Source organism: Hesperophylax consimilis, chromosome 10 (assembly GCF_061612785.1).
Source record: "Hesperophylax consimilis isolate HC1 chromosome 10, BYU_Hcon_1.0, whole genome shotgun sequence".
In the NCBI taxonomy this organism is placed as follows: domain Eukaryota; kingdom Metazoa; phylum Arthropoda; class Insecta; order Trichoptera; family Limnephilidae; genus Hesperophylax; species Hesperophylax consimilis.
In genome coordinates this window covers 27,162,252-27,178,859 of record NC_142845.1, presented here as the reverse complement: position 1 = coordinate 27,178,859, position 16,608 = coordinate 27,162,252, and the positions used below count along the sequence as shown (strand labels likewise).

Here is a 16,608-nt window from a genome sequence, read left to right as displayed (position 1 = left end):
GTGATGCCGTCGGGACCTGGAGCTTTTTTGTTCTTCCGACTTTTTATAGTTCGGCGAACTTCTGCGGGTGTGGTGAAATGAATGTTGGTGGAGGGGAGGTTGTTGAAGATTGAGTTTACTTTGCGGTTGACGTTAGTAATGTGTATGGGGTCGGCGTGTTTGAGGCTGGGGCTAAATTGTTTTTCTAGGCTGTCTGCGAACGCCTCAGCTTTATCCGGGTCATCGAAGACGAGCCCGGATGAGGTTTGGATGGGGTGGTTTGGTGTGGAGGTGGTTTGAAGGGCTTTTGCAAGTTTCCATAAGGAGCCATCTTGTAGGTTGATGCTTTGTAGCTTGTCGTTCCAGGTTGAATTGGAGTGCTCTGTTAGTGCTTTTTTTTTAATTTGGGCTTGAAGGCGGTTGATGACCGTTTTGATTCTGGGGTTTTGATATTTGTGCCATTGGCGACGAAGGGAGTTTTTTGTTTGGATGAGTGATTTTATTGGAGAGGGGAGAGAATCTTGGAATGGGGGGGGGCTTTTTATGAGGTGAGATTTTGAGGCTTCGGATATTGCTGAGGAGATGGTTTCGGTGAGTTCGTCAACCGCGAGGTCCAGGTCCGCGGTGTTTTGGATGGATGAATTTATTTGGGTTTTTTCGCCGACTCTGTGCGAAAAGTATGTCCAATCAGTTTTGGTTTTCATTGTAGGTGGTGGCGTGGGGGCGAAGCGTTGGAGGGTTAACAACACGGGGTTGTGGTCAGAGCTGAGGTCGGTGATGGATTCAATACAGTAATTCCAGGATGATTTGTAGAATAGAGACTGACTAGATTCTTCATGCTATCGCTTTTAAAAGGTGAAGAAGCTTCTGGAACAATTTGGTTGCTATGTAGAATTTTCCAAACAAATAAATAATAGAACATCCAAGAAGCTTGTTTGGAAAAATCGAGACTTCTAGAATTTCGTTCGAATGAAGTAGTTGCGTACCACTACAAAACCATTGATCTTTTACGATTGAATATCAAAATAACACCTTTTATTGGAAAACCCTGTATTTACCTATAATTAATCACATTCTGAATTAGGGTTATAGTATTATTACGATACGCCTCAGACGCCGTAATATAAATCCCTTAACTGGTGTAACTGAATTCCAGATGGAAACTTCATGAATGTACCTAAACAGTGAAGTATCTAGTGTACCCGGTGCAACTTGTTTCCAGTCTTGGTGTATCTGATCTATCCGGTGTAATGAGATTGCAGCTTGAGTAGCATTGACGACGGTCTGTAATTTTCGGTGAGCAAGATTGAAAAATAAGACACTTTTATTGTTGTTATAGCTGAAAAACTATGTATAGCTCACGAAAAGTCTAGAACCGCACCAGGCTTATATCCATAAAACGTAGTGCATCTAATGTATATAAATTGGTTCCACCAAGTGCGCGAGATACATTCTCGCGTACCGGTGTAACTGGATTCTGAACTCGTGTACCTACCTAAAATGGATACCTAAGATGTAACTTAGTTATTAGATGTAACTGGGTTCCACCCTCTCGTATCTAAAGCTGTACAAGGGAACGTGGAACGGAACCCGATTGGAATTTAGAGCTGTCATCTCCACGGGTCACTGAATACACCTTTTCCTGAATTTGTCAACGTTTTACAGGTAAATTAATTTAAGGCTCTATTCTAAGTGGACGGAAACCCTTTGGCTTTTAATGAATTAAAATCTTCACCAATTTACATTACTACATTTTGAAATTAAATAAATACATTTCGAAATAATGTTTTCGTATAATTAAACACTAAACAACTTTAATGACTTTCTCATCAAGTTAATTGTTACAATATCAACAAACAGTCGAACATTGTGCTTAAATCGTTTTTTTTTTCAAATTACTAATGCTAGCCTTGCAAGAGGCCGGAAAAAAGAAGACACAATTTTTTTTACGTTCAATTCCGATAAAGTAAAAAATCAGCCCATTAAAAAAAATGTCTTCTTACAATAATACAATTTTAATTTTCGACCTAGTTGTGCCATCTTTTGGACCAGCTGGTAGCCAATTTCAAAGAAGAAGAAAAATGGTTTGACTGAGGATTGAACCTTCTTCCTCAGGGACTGGTTCTCTGCTGTGAATGTTTAAAAACTCTTTTAAAACTTTATCGACAACACAACAAAAGTTTTTTGAGCGAGGATTGAACCTACGTCCGCAGAGACTGGAGGACTGACATTTATTTCATATATTAACCGCTGTAAGTTTATCCAAATCTATAGAAATGTGTACCTCTCTAAAATTTTAGCATTTTGATTGAACCGTTTGATTTTATGTGTTGAACATGTGTACATCTACGAGATGTAGTTGAATGTTTTGTGGATACGTCCAATTAATGAATTTTGCACAAAAATGCATAATTATAAGATTTCGGTACCCTAATTCAGAAGGTGGTTCATTATAAGTATATATTATAACTAGCTGACGTATGCCCAACGTTGGTCGCTGTAATGGTTTGGAATAAAGTGTTGAAGTTGTGAATTCTAGTGACCTGGGGTAGTCTTAAGGTGGAAATAATAGTGTTGTAATGTAATGAAAAAGTTTATATTTGATTCAGTCATCCTGCCTTGTCTTCCTCGGGCGTTCCTGACTTATTCTACTATTCACTTCCACGTCATACATATTCTTTACATCCCTCTCTCCATTTATTACATACGCCTCATTTTACCACAAGTATTTTTTTTTTTTTTTTTGATACATTTATAATTATACAAAACATAAAACAGTAAAAAAAAATCCCACAAAGGAGAAGCCTGTGCCTGGGCATTATAAGTTATGAATTCAAAACAGTGGTGGTTAAATAAAAAAAAATATATATATATATAGTACCTATAGTTAGATTAATATGATTTTACTGGATTTTTTGCGTAATTAATAAAAGTTAATAAACTATAAATAAATATTTAATAAACAGTTAAAGTTGAAGTCAAATAGAAATTAGTTTTTTTTAATGTGGATGGTAATGGCATATTTTAGGTATCATATTCGTAGTACAAATTATAGAAATAATTCTCTCACTTCCAGATTTTTTCTTTCCCAGCTTTTAACATTTATTTTATATGAGTTTAGGTTCTGGCACATCTTGATGGAACTCGGCAAGGAATTAAACAATTTAGGGCCAATATATTTAATGTGTCTTTGGGCTAGCCTAGTTTTGCAGTGAGGCACTGTGTACACGCATATGTTGTCTCTGGCTAGAACGATTTGGGTTTTTACAGAAATTGTAAGGACGAGTGTATATAAATTTAAGACATTGGACACAGTAGATCCGTCTTAATTCCATAATGTCAGTTTCCTGAAACAATTGATCGGTGGGATATGTCTTGGTCTTCTGGTTAATTATCTTAATGATAGACTTATGAACAATTTCTAGAGGTTTCGCATGGTTATTGATGTTCCTCCCCAGGCGATTATTCCGTAGGAAATGGATGAAAGTACCAATGCATCATAAACAAGCCTCATGGTTCTTATGTTAACGATATTGCTCATGCGTTTGAATATGTAAATTAGATGCCTCAGTTTATTGACAGTTTTTTCTATGTGTAATTTAATTCACATGATCGTGCCATGTCGTCCTTGGGCTTCCTCGAATTTTTCTACCATTTGCGTCTTAGTTCAATATCCTTATCAGCTAAACATACTTCCCAAATTCACAAACTCATGCATTTGCTCCAAGTATTCATAAGGTGTCCACAAACATTGACCAATTAAAGAAAATTAAACTATCGCGAAATATTTCAACGCAATAGACATGTTCAAACTTATCGCAATTGTAATATTGATTTTGTTGGGACGGATTCGAAATATAGTCTGTGTTTCATCCAATACTTTTCGTTTTTTTTTAATACATGAATTTGAATTTCGATTATGTTTGTGTTAATGAATGAATGCAAGTCTTCGAAGTGGAAATTAACCCACCTCCCGAGGTCCTATCGAGCTAAAACTTGGCAGATAGACTCGTTATTGATGACAATGCATCAACTTTTCATTGCTCTAGTTCGTTTTTATCCAACAGACCAAAACGTAAATCGGGAGAAATTGTGCTTTAAAGTTTTTTTACGAATAATTCATATATAATGAAATTAGCTTACTTAAATGATTTAAAGTGACACGCTCGGAATGTTGTTTAATTTTGGCGGACTTAAGACAAACTGCGTCTTGAAAACACATTAAAAAAATCATTTGTATCGTATAAATAAATGCTTTCTGAGAACAACTGCATACTTAACTCAATTTCGTCAAAAATGGTCTGTTGGACAAAAACGAGCTAGAGGGACGTTTTGGCAATCACGCATACACACGCTCAATTATTAATATTGTTTTTACTGTTCCTGTTATTTATCTGAATGGTTTTTGTTTATATTGTCGTATATACATTGACCAAATATCGTTGAGTATTTAAATATGTATAATTGTTAGTTTGTATATCAAGATAATTAAAGAAACTTATACACTTATCATATACTGTATATATTTTACCATATTATATTGATTTAAAAATTTAAATCTTGTAAATAATTGTTTAATTCCTAAACATGAAATAGTATAAAATATTCCCCAGAAGCCTAAAAAATACTCTGTAGTATGTTATAAAAGCCTAGTTTTGGTTTAAATGAATTACATTATTTAGGTTAAAATAATAAAATAAAAGTGTTTACTTACCTAAGTCCGCAGGCTAGGAACAGGGCGACGAGCAGGGGTACAAGTGTCGCGAAGCAGGCCAGGAATAGCGTTTGCAAATCAGTGAAACCTGCAAACAGGGAGAAAACTGCGAGGGATTAGTCGCTCACCTACACAATTATTAATAACAATAATAACATAGCATTTATATAGCGCAGTTTAGTGTCATTTCACTTCAAGTGCGATTTATTCTCAATCTTATATGGATAAAACATACAAACAAACATACAAACAAACATACATACAAACATACAAAAAAATAATACAAACATACAAAAAACATACAAACAAACACACAAATAAACAAACATACATACATTATTTACACTCGGTTTTTAACCCAAAACCTCCAAAGGAAGAAAGATATTAGATTCAAAATATTTGACTGTGTGTAGCGAACTCCTGTATTAACTCGACCGTTTTGCATTTCGTCTGTCTTTTAATTCATTGTAATGTATAATACAAATCTACAATGATCCATGTTATTACTAACTATATATGGAGATAATATACATTATACAGTGCCATACTCACCTGGTAGGTCACTAAAGATTAACACTCAATTAACATTAACTAATTTTATTTTGCGAAATTTAGATGCTGAATTTGAGACATAATTGGAAAATTGGACATAATTGGACTTTTTCTCAGGAATGGTATATTTAATTTAAGGGTATGACAGTTTAAAGGGGTATGTTTACTACAGCATTCACATGAGTAGGTACCCTAGTGGGGGGGGGTTCTATGGACAAATTACTATTTAGGAACAGCCTTTTTAATTAACTTATTTAAAAGGTTTTACCATCAATGTAATATATGAATGAAGAATAACGTAATAGGAATAAGAATAAGGAACAAATAGAACAAGATATAAATAAATTAAAAGATAATGGCCACAACTAGGAATCGAACTCAGGATCTATCGTCTTACCTGTACCGGTATTACCTTATTCTTCTATGATAAAGTATTACTTATTTGAAAATTTAAAAAAAATATATTATTATGATTTATAATTGAGTAACTAGGTAGATATTTAAGCACCTACTTACAAATCTTGTGATTTCTGAGAAAGTTTTTTTATAAAGATTTATTAAATAAAAGTAAATTAGATACATTTTTTTGGACGCGTGGTCTTACTATTAATAGGACTACTAATTTACAATTTATTTCAATTCCAACTTCCATGGAATAAAAGTTAGCCCATTATATTTAGGATACAGGCAAGCAGAATATTAAAACTTCACTATTAAGGCTTCTATGACCCATTCGTTTCCATCATATAAATATAGCTATTTCGTCTGTTATGTATTCATGGCGTATGCTCTTTTATAGGCCTCTCTCACAAATTTAGGTTAGCCATGTTGTACTTATTATAAGATCCCCCATTATTTGTCTCAGTGGACGGGGTCAAGTCCGTTTTAGTAGTGTTAGTTTACATTTTCGACTACAAATTAATGATTTTGTATTTTAACTATCCCGCAGCTAAGTGGAGGAGTAGGTAGTACCCAAAATTACTATCCTCCTTATATTAGCTTAAATACTTGTCGTATGATTTTAGAATTTTGTGTATTCCTGCGCAAATACATAAGTTACCATTAATAATTGACTGAATAATTGGGATTTCTATTTTTTAAAAGCTCATAAGATCTTGGCCTGTGTTATATCTCTGCCTTTTCTTGCAGATTTAGTGTGTTGGGAACTCTTGATATAGTAAAAGGTTCTTTACAATAATTGCGTGTATTTACGTTACAATAAATAAGTCTGAATTTAGCTACACTGTTCATTACCCGAGGGTTGGTAATTCTCTAGTTCTAGAAGCTTGAAGTCTGACAATGATACCCCACAGGCAATTGCTACACTCTAGCAACATCTGTCGGACTCTGGAGTAAGCTTTCTGACTAGTGCCATCTATCGCTTGAATACCCAACTTATTACCATACATCACAGCCTGTCATGAGTTAATAATAGACATCATAGATAATAGAAACACGCATGAAATTCTAAAAGAGGTCAATTCTCTGTGAAATTTGATCATAATAACTTTCATTAGATAAACGCATATCTGTCTGCTCATTGATTGGCGATTGTCGGAACGCTTCCATGTCATATCTCATGTTTTTACTATCTTTCAAAATGTGAAACGTCAACCAGTAATTTTCAATTTGGGAGGCGGGTGTGGGTACCGCCACCCCGGGACCATTTAGTGGATAACTAAAATCTCTGCCATAGGTCACCCCAAGTGGTTCGCTACGTTTGGTGACTCAGCAGGAGTGTCCGGATTTATTGGGTGAGATGTGTTCAGGTCTTGGCGGCGGATGATGGGATGGATGGATTCATCCCTCAGTCACTCCTGGACACACTGACCTAGATTCCTACCCACCCCACATGCCTTTTACCGCTCCTAAACTTTATTTCATTCCTTTTCCTAAAAAGACTCTCCATACAGCATCCCCAAAGATGAAATATGGCCTGAGGGAAATTATTTTCCCCAGGGCTTCCTGTGTGGGGAAAATTTAAAAACAAAGTATTGCCACTAGGACCAAAATCATTTATGACATGGGTAGACTGAATCTAAATATAAATACCTAATTTGTTACGTAGGTACTATTAAAACATTTCATAAAATATATTTCTATCAACACAATAAAATTAAAAGAGAATTCGAGCAAGACATGACGACATACGACATTATATTCGTAACAACCACCGAACATAAAATCAATAGACGTGTGATATATGTTTGTTTAGGTAAAGTTTTAAGACATGTTTTTTTTAATTCTTTTTAAGTCCGAATTAAACTTTCCGAGTGTTCGGTCAAGTCACTCGCTTTTTTAATCGGCCAAGCAACATATTGGAGAGTAGAGGTGATATGTAGAAGAGACAGTGGGCGAGTCTGTTCATTGAGAATAGTTTAAATTGCTCTTAACATGGTTTCGCGATGGAGGAAAAAGAAAAAAATAACAGATTTTACAACAACAATTGTCAAGCTCTCCTAAAAAGTTTTGAATTTTTTCTTTCACATACTGACTCGGCTGATCGCACTGACCAAATGGAGAGCGAGTGAAGCGCCGAGTTGAGTATATAGGTGAAGAGGGTACTTATACGACCGAGTCATTGGGTCTCGCTTCTATCTAATGTCTCGCCAGGTACTAGGTACTCGAGTACCGACTGTACCGATCATATTAGCCGAAAACTTGGCCTAAAGCACTGTCTCGACCGAGCACTCGGCAGATGTAATTCAGGCATCAATTCTCTCTCTAATTCTAACGTACGCGATCTGCTTTTGTTTATAAAATTATTGTAACGTGAGTTTGTTAAAATAAAACTAAATTTAAAACTTCCGAATTCTGATTTTACACACCAAGAGTAACCACGCAACCTTGGATTCTGCGGATTGGAGAACCACAGAATCATCCAGCCAAAAATCCATTTAAAATGGCGATAATTTACACGCCTCCAAAATTGGTTATCAACACTTTATTATCTTTCAAAAGTGTTGTGATTTTTCAAACTCTAATTTGTCATGGAACCGAAAACAATGAAGTCGATAATTTACATAAAATCTTTCAACTTGCAGACAACAGACAAAATGAAATTGATTTTCTGTTCATGGAAGAAAGTCGGTATTTATGAAGAGCTTTTTAAATTCACCAGTAGTAAAGAAAATTTGAGCTTACTTCGGGTATGCGGACACGTTCACAGCCCGCTTCTACCGGTTTAACTATTCAGTGGTAACAATTAATTTGTCATAAAAAAATGTGCTCCTCGGTATAAGCTTTATTAGGAATTCCAGAAAATCACCAATGCCAACTTATAAATAGACGACAGCCATTTTAACTGTGGTTTATTTACCTATGAAGATTGTATTTGGTTAAAACATACATTTTTTGTTTAATACCTTTATCAGTACACAGCATATTGTATTATCAATTCATTTTTTTGATTGAACTGCCACTGAAAATATATTTGATTCAAAGTAAGTATCTTAAGACGATTAAATGCTGAATATTATAATATATCCTTTGATGTTTATGGTTTTTGATTGTAAATCAGAAGAAGATTAGAATCATATACTCAGATTGAATATATAAGTAGACAGAACGTTTCCAGAATATAGGGTTGAGAATAATGAATTATTGATGGTATCTACAAAATTATTAGATACAGTAAGGGTTAAAGGTCTTTACAACTTACAAGAAATGAATAAATCAAATATTTTATTATGTTATATGTTGCAATGGTCACCCTGTCACTTATTAAATGTTTTTCTGTAATTCTTTAATTTTTCATTTTTTTATATACCATAAGAGTCCCAATTCGCGGAGCCTGTGGAACTAGGACATCTCCAAATATTGGGGTACGTTGAAAGGCTGGATAGAGTTGGAGGAAAGGTGGAGAAGACCTGGCTAATAAGATCTTTCAGACATCGAAGATGGCTAGTTATTTCAAGTTTCTGTTTCGTTTCTAGATGGGGTCTTTCATCAGGGCGATACTAAAAGTTATACTACAAGTATAAAATATAAAGACTGCGAATAATATACTTAACTTTGTAATTATAATTGTCGTTAATAAAAATAAAAAAATTTTGAAGAGTTGAACAGATCAACACATTTATCTGTGCAGTTTTTGGATGTTCCATGAATAGTTATTGAGAATACCATCCCTAGACTTTACAAATTTTCAAATTTCATAAAACATTTGTTAAAATAGTAACCACCAGATTTTCCCGGCGTTGCTCGGGGTTCACGTAAAGTTTATAGAAATCTAATGTAGTCAGTGATCTCCTCTTGTTTTAAAGTGTGCAAAACTCCATCAATCAATATCTGAACTATAGATTTGTATGCAAATAAAATCCAGGCCGCCTGCTCAGTATCCACCACGCAAAAACCCGCCGGCATGCCACAGGGCACAGACACTCTCCTTTATCTAAATATACTACAGTAAAAACACTAGAAATCATAATTTCATTGATGCATAACACTAGTGTAAATGTTGACGTTATTCAAAACTCGATAACCAATCAATAACCGCAAAACTGCATAACTAAAACTGAAATAATTACTGGAAATTTCAATACTTTTTTTTATATTTACGATTCCATGAAAACCAAAATCTTTAGAATAATGCTTCATCGATTTCCTTTAACTCATAAAATAGAATAGTTTACTTGCAGGGGAATTTTTACCGTGATTATTTTAGATGACTTGTCTTTTTTAAAGCTCAAACCAGCAAAGTGGAAGAAAGCTTCCGTCAAAGCTGTGAAAAATATTCGACGCCTGCACCGAACGAGTAAATTCCCGTTTTCATACAAATTCATTGAGTCGGAAACTTACCTTCATAACCTTGAAGTTGGAACAATTTTAAAATTACCATTCCTCTGCTGTGTCAGGGATAAATTTTTAAATGTGTTATTTTTATGGCAACGGAAGCAAGCAACGACATGGAAGAGAAAAATCAATTCAAAAATGTTATGTACAGAATTCAAATACAAAAAAAATATATTTTCTGAAACTGATTATTTTTACTTCACGTCACAGGGCATGCAACCACACCCTCCATTATATTCGCATAGTTTTGGACGCTAGCGCCATATTTCACATTTAGCGGTGATAATTCGGACTAATTTCCAGTTTTTTTCTTGCTAACATATTATGCATAGTTTTTATGATGAAGAAATTTAAGTATCTACCTATAATGTACAATATTACATGACAGACACGTAAATATCAGGGGATCTTAATTTTTTTGTCATAATATTGTTTTTTGTACCTGTATGTTCATTAATTTTAATGTCTACATTTACGATAGTAGTCCTGAAATTATTTATTGTATACAACTCATAATGAACACTCCTCTAAAAACAAGAGTTATTCTCAATTAGGGAGGTATTAATTAACATCAAGAATTACATATTACATTTTTTTCTTTAGCTCAAAAAAATAATTGTATTTTTTTTATGTAAAAATATGTTAACAATGTACATATTTCTGTTCACAAAAAAAAATAGAATTTTCGATGCTGTAAGCATTTATTAATATAATTGCCTGAGAATTATTGCCTTTCAAAAGAAGAAATTTACAAACTGGAAAAATTCGAACTCATCATGTCAAACATTGAAACAAAAAATTCACTTGTAAAATCGGCATATAAGCCGATTACTATAGATATATTTTCAGTTAAATTTAATGTTGAAGTTTTGAATATAAGTACTTATTTCATATTGTTTCCTAAATAAACTAAAATAAAAAATAAAAATAATAAATTGTTTGTGTATTGAAGATTATTAGGGCATGTACGATGACCAGGTACAAATGGACGAAGCTGGTGGTATAAGGTTTCCTCGTAAATTATTAATCCTCTAAGTATTAAATTAAAGTATCTTCACAGGAACGAAGTTTTCCATCACCCTTCCCCAACTCCCACTTTAAAACTCCCGGTGGATTCTCGATTTTATATGAAATAAAAAGAATTCAAGCTAAAAGAACCTTTTATACTGAATTTTCTTCCCACACAAAATTTATTTGGTGAAACGTTCTAGTAATCTTATTTTGTTAGGGATCTTGCTTTTATAATAGATGCCACTTCGCTCTTCTGGTAATATTAAAACATGAAATGTTTTTAAAAAATGTTTTATGCTTCGCACTTGCAAATATTTTCCCCATTATAAGCCAAATTTTATCAAAGATCCAATTTATTTCCGGAGATGCGTTGAGTTGGTGAACTTTTGGTAAGATGAGGAAAAAATCACGAGGGCAAATTAGTTTTAGTGAGTAAAATAAAAAAAAAAAACTGCGCAGAAACTTTAAAAAAAGGAGATGAATAGACCAATACAATCTTCTTCTTTTTTCTAGAGCGATGTTTATTGTATAGAACCAGACATCATTAGAACCAACTCTCTTGTCTTCCACTACCTTCAGCCTTCAGTCTTACATATCTCCTTACCCCTGTTGTCTTCATCTCCACTATATTTATCCTTCAGTATAACATATCTCCTCAACCCTCTCGCTTTCATCTCCATTACCTTCAGCCTTCAGTCTTACATATCTCCTTAACCCTCTTGTTTTCATCTTCACTACCTTCCATATCAAATATCTCCTCAACCTTTTCGCTTTCATCTCCACTCCCTTCAGCCTTACACATCTCCTCAACCCTCTCGCCTTCATCTCCACTACCTTCAGCCTTCAGTTTTACATATCTCCTCAACCCTCTTCTCTTCATTTCCACTACCTTCAGCTTTCAGTAATACATATCTCCTCAACCCTCTTGTTTTCATCTCCACTACCTTCAGCTTTCAGTATTACATATCTCCTCAACCCTCTCGCCTTCATCTCCACTACCTTCAGCCTTCAGTTTTACATATCTCCTCAACCCTCTTCTCTTCATTTCCACTACCTTCAGCTTTCAGTAATACATATCTCCTCAACCCTCTTGTTTTCATCTCCACTACCTTCAGCTTTCAGTATTACATATCTCCTCAACCCTCTCGCCTTCATCTCCACTACCTTCAGCCTTCAGTTTTACATATCTCCTCAACCCTCTTCTCTTCATTTCCACTACCTTCAGCTTTCAGTAATACATATCTCCTCAACCCTCTTGTCTTCATCTCCACTACCTTCAGCTTTCAGTATTACATATCTCCTCAACCCTCTTGTCTTCATCTCCACTACCTTTAGCTTTCAGTATTACATATCTCCTCAACCCTCTCGCCTTAATCTCCACTACATTCAGCCTTCAGTTTTACATATCTCCTCAACCCTCTCGCCTTAATCTCCACTACATTCAGCCTTCAGTTTCACATATCTCCTCAACCCTCTTGTCTTCATCTCCACTGCCTTCAGCTTTCAGTATTACATATCTCCTCAACCCTCTTGTCTTCATCTCCACTACCTTTAGCTTTCAGTATTACATATCTCCTCAACCCTCTTGTCTTCATCTCCACTATCTTCAGCTTTCAGTATTACATATTTCCTCAACCCTCTTTTCTTCATCTCCACTACCTTCAGCTTTCAGTATTACATATCTCCTCAACCCTCTTTTCTTTATCTCCACTACCTTTAGCCTTCAATCTTATAAAATTAATATCGTTAATTCAATGGTATTGATAACAAGAAGTTTGACTATTGTCAAACTTCTTGTTACGGATAGTGTTAACATATAAATATATAAATCTCCTTATTTTATACATTGTGCTCATACGGGAGTTTGGCTCGGTAAAATCAAAAAATGCCTATCCAGGACCCAACTTTAATAAATATTACTGTTACATCACTGCAAGTCCCTAGAAATGGCAGTTCCGTGCAAGTTTGCTGCAATTCAGCGCGGATAGTGAAGCCGTGGATAATGAGACTCGAAAATGAAACGAATAGAAATAAGTAATTGTATATCATGTGTATCAAAACGTGTCACTTTTTCACTGCTACTGGTAAAATAATCTTGGCAGGTTTTAATTGTTTATTGGTCGTCATTGGTTCCATGCACATGACGCTGCACAGTGCACTGAACACCTTCCAAACTAGCAAGTTGGTAAATACATAAATAAATACTTAATGGGAGGCCTGAATACCTACACTATTACAGTCACAATTGATTTCATACACTTAATTTTACATTTGACTGTGAGAGCATTGTATTTTTCGGTATATTTATGCTCAGTCAAACTAACCTGCTAACAAATTGCTCTGACAGTTTAGCGGGTTTTAAAATGAAGAAAAAATAATTTATAAATAAGCCTTATTTTTTGGAAAAACTTTGTAAGTAAAATCTCAAATTGTAATTTTTAATTAACGAAGACAATATTAGCGATTCATAGACGAAAACTTGAAACAGAAAAAGATACGGTCGCATCTAGGACTTGAACCTAGGACCCTTGCTTTGCCGGGGCACAGCTCTACCAACTGAGCTAATGTGACCCTATCTCTTTTTAATAGTATCATACTTCGAATAAGAAATATCAATATTATCTTCATTTTATCACCGCACATTTTATATTTTATTAGCTGCTATCTATATGCATGATCGCAAGATATAACTCGAACTAAATGCAATGTAGACAGTGTTTTTTTCTGTTTAAATTTTTTTCCTAAGAATCGCTAATATTGTCTTAAATACAGTTTTTTATGGATTTCACCCATTACGGGTGAACTTGGCCATACACAATTTACATGTTTTTCTTTTACACATATTCAGCATATGATATTATATAAATATACACATGATTATAAAACATAAACATAAGTTCAAAACAAAGGATCTAATAGACATCCCAATGCTAAGAATGACCACGGCTCAGCACCACTACTTGTACTTGCTGTTAAATGGTACAATATATTACTGTCCAAAAACAAAAGGTAACTTTGAAATATGAACAATTCAAAAAAAACAAATGAACTCCCTGAAATTGGATAGTGATATATTGTATCCTTAATACAATCTATACTATCCAGAATTTAAAAAAAAAACTTTGACTCTTGTTAAAATGTTGACTTAATCTCTGTAATCGAAATATTTGAACTAGGCATAATGTTTGATCAAAAACTCTGCTTTGTATCTCACATAACTTCCATTGCTAACAGGGCTACAAAAATGTTAGGTTTTATAGTAAGAATTTCCAAGGATTCAAAAAATATCAACACATTAAAAATTCTGTTCACATCTCTCGTTAGAAGTATTCTAGAATACAACTCTACAATTTGGTCACCTGTCTTTAATAATCACATTAATACCACTGAAAGAGTCCATCGCAAATTTTTTAGGTATATTAATTTTAGGCTTAAAATTCCATATATTATGATTTCTTATTACATTCATTGAAATTGCTTAAGTTAAGTGATAGAAGAAAAATTTTTGATCTTATATTTTTATACAAAATTATAAATTATCAGTTGGATAGCCCTGACATATTAATGTTGATTCAATTTCATCTACCTACCATTAGATCATTGTCCTCTAGTATGTATTATTGTGACAATTATACCACAGTCTCAGGATATAACTCAGTTATAAATAGAGTGCACACCCTTGGGAACTTCTATGCTAAAATCGCAGATATTTTAATATTCCCCTTGCACTAATAACACATTTTAACGCCACTTATTTTAATGAGGTCACTACATAACAGGCTATTGTCATTGCTTCTTTCTTTACTCTTATTTTATTTGTTATGTTTTAACTTGTATGTTGAATTACGTTTGTAGTTATCATCATAGATGTTACACATCACCTTTTAAACATTATTTTCTTTTTGTATATAATTACTTCTCCCATAAACACGAGTTACTGTAGGTCACTTATGGAGTTGCAGAATAATTAGGAAAAAATACATATTTATTTTGCAAACTGTTATAATTTGAAATCTTGTATTATTTTGTAATAAATATATAAATTTACAAATAACATAACTTAACCTAACTAAACCTAACATAATATAACATAAACAGTACAGAGCTGGTAACAATAGGTAATTACGAAATTGTAAAAAGAGAAACTTGCGTATTTATTTCACAAGAACGGACCTTTCCAAAATTAGTAGAATTTAAAAGAAAAACAGAACTATGAAATAGACACACTTATAAACAAATTCAACAAATGGGAGTTTATAAAAACAGATGATTATACAACATAAAGATAAATAAACATCCAAGTGTTGATTTCAGAAGACAAAATACTTTTGTGTGGTCAATGTTGGCATTGCTGTCAAAATTAGTCTGTTTTACCGATTGCATAGATAAATTTGTCGATCTGTAATTTGTTTTCGTCTCAGATAAAAGCAATAAACTAACCCGTGTAGAAAAAATCGCTAATTAAGAGAAATCACTGTATATATTATATTATATTTGATTTATTATCGTCTACCCTAAACAAACATTCGTCGAATAAGAACTCACGTGGAGTGCCACTAATTGAAAACGTACTAATTTATTAAGAGGTCCACCCTCGTAGTGTTTCCCCGAGAAGGGCCGCGCATAAACGCAATACTAATTGAAAATTAAATGGGGGTAGAATTTTCGAGCCCTGGCAACGCCGGGTAATTGAATAACACCTCTACAGACAGGCTGAGCTGCGTCGCGGAAGAGCTATCGCAGTCAATTTTGAATTTGGATTTTAACGCGATACCAATTTAAACTAATTATTTATCGCGCCGAGTTCCGTTACTCAAGGGTAGTTCACAATTAGAGCAAAGAATATAAAGCGTGGGGCGTAGGTGTATTATGTGTTTATTAATTTAATATATAACAATACGCATCACGTAAAATTTATGTAAAAATAGGAGATTTTTTACAAGCTAACTGCATACTACTTAGTTTTGTAAGACCTATGTTAAAAAAAACTGAATGAAAATAAAAAAAAATCATACCGTATTAAAATATTGGATAAACAAAAAATATATTATTTTTTAAATTAGTAACTTCGTTGTGAAACATAACTAAATGAAACCCTTTTTTTCAACCTCCTACATTGTTTTGTTTATTTCAGTACAAAAAATAGGCATGATGTCCAAAATGAATGACATTGAATTTTTTCTTTTTTTATAATAAGGTAACTAGGCATATCTACCAATAATAACATCAAATCCAAAAAGAATCTTTAATTGATAGAACACATAAATTGTACAACTAACAAATAAAAACGTACATATTTTTTTAAAACAATTAGAAATGTTCTTTACAAAAGAAAACTTATTAGAATCTACACTGTCAGTCATTATTGTAGTATGAAATAATTGGCATTAATTAAAATTCCCTAACCATAACGCAAAAAGCCTTCTTGAAAATACTTCTCAAGGTACCTATCATAACTTGCTTAGACCAAATTATCAATAATGTCGCTTAAATAACTCCATTCCAAAACCATATTTATTTTACTTAAAAAATTATTATACTTAAAAAATATATAACAA

General features: G+C 33.5%; 1 protein-coding gene across 2 annotated transcripts in view; it reads right to left on the bottom strand.

Moving 5' to 3' along the window:
• LOC149420560 (uncharacterized) overlaps positions 1-16,608 on the bottom strand; it is a 289,868-nt gene that overhangs the window by 158,893 nt on the left and 114,367 nt on the right. The window contains exon 3 of one of the 2 annotated variants that reach the window (XM_089636786.1): positions 4,694-4,799. In XM_089636786.1, the coding sequence (XP_089492912.1) occupies positions 4,694-4,799 (106 nt within the window). The remainder of the gene's footprint in view (positions 1-4,693; positions 4,800-16,608) is intronic. The other variant, XM_089636787.1, reaches the window with a different exon arrangement.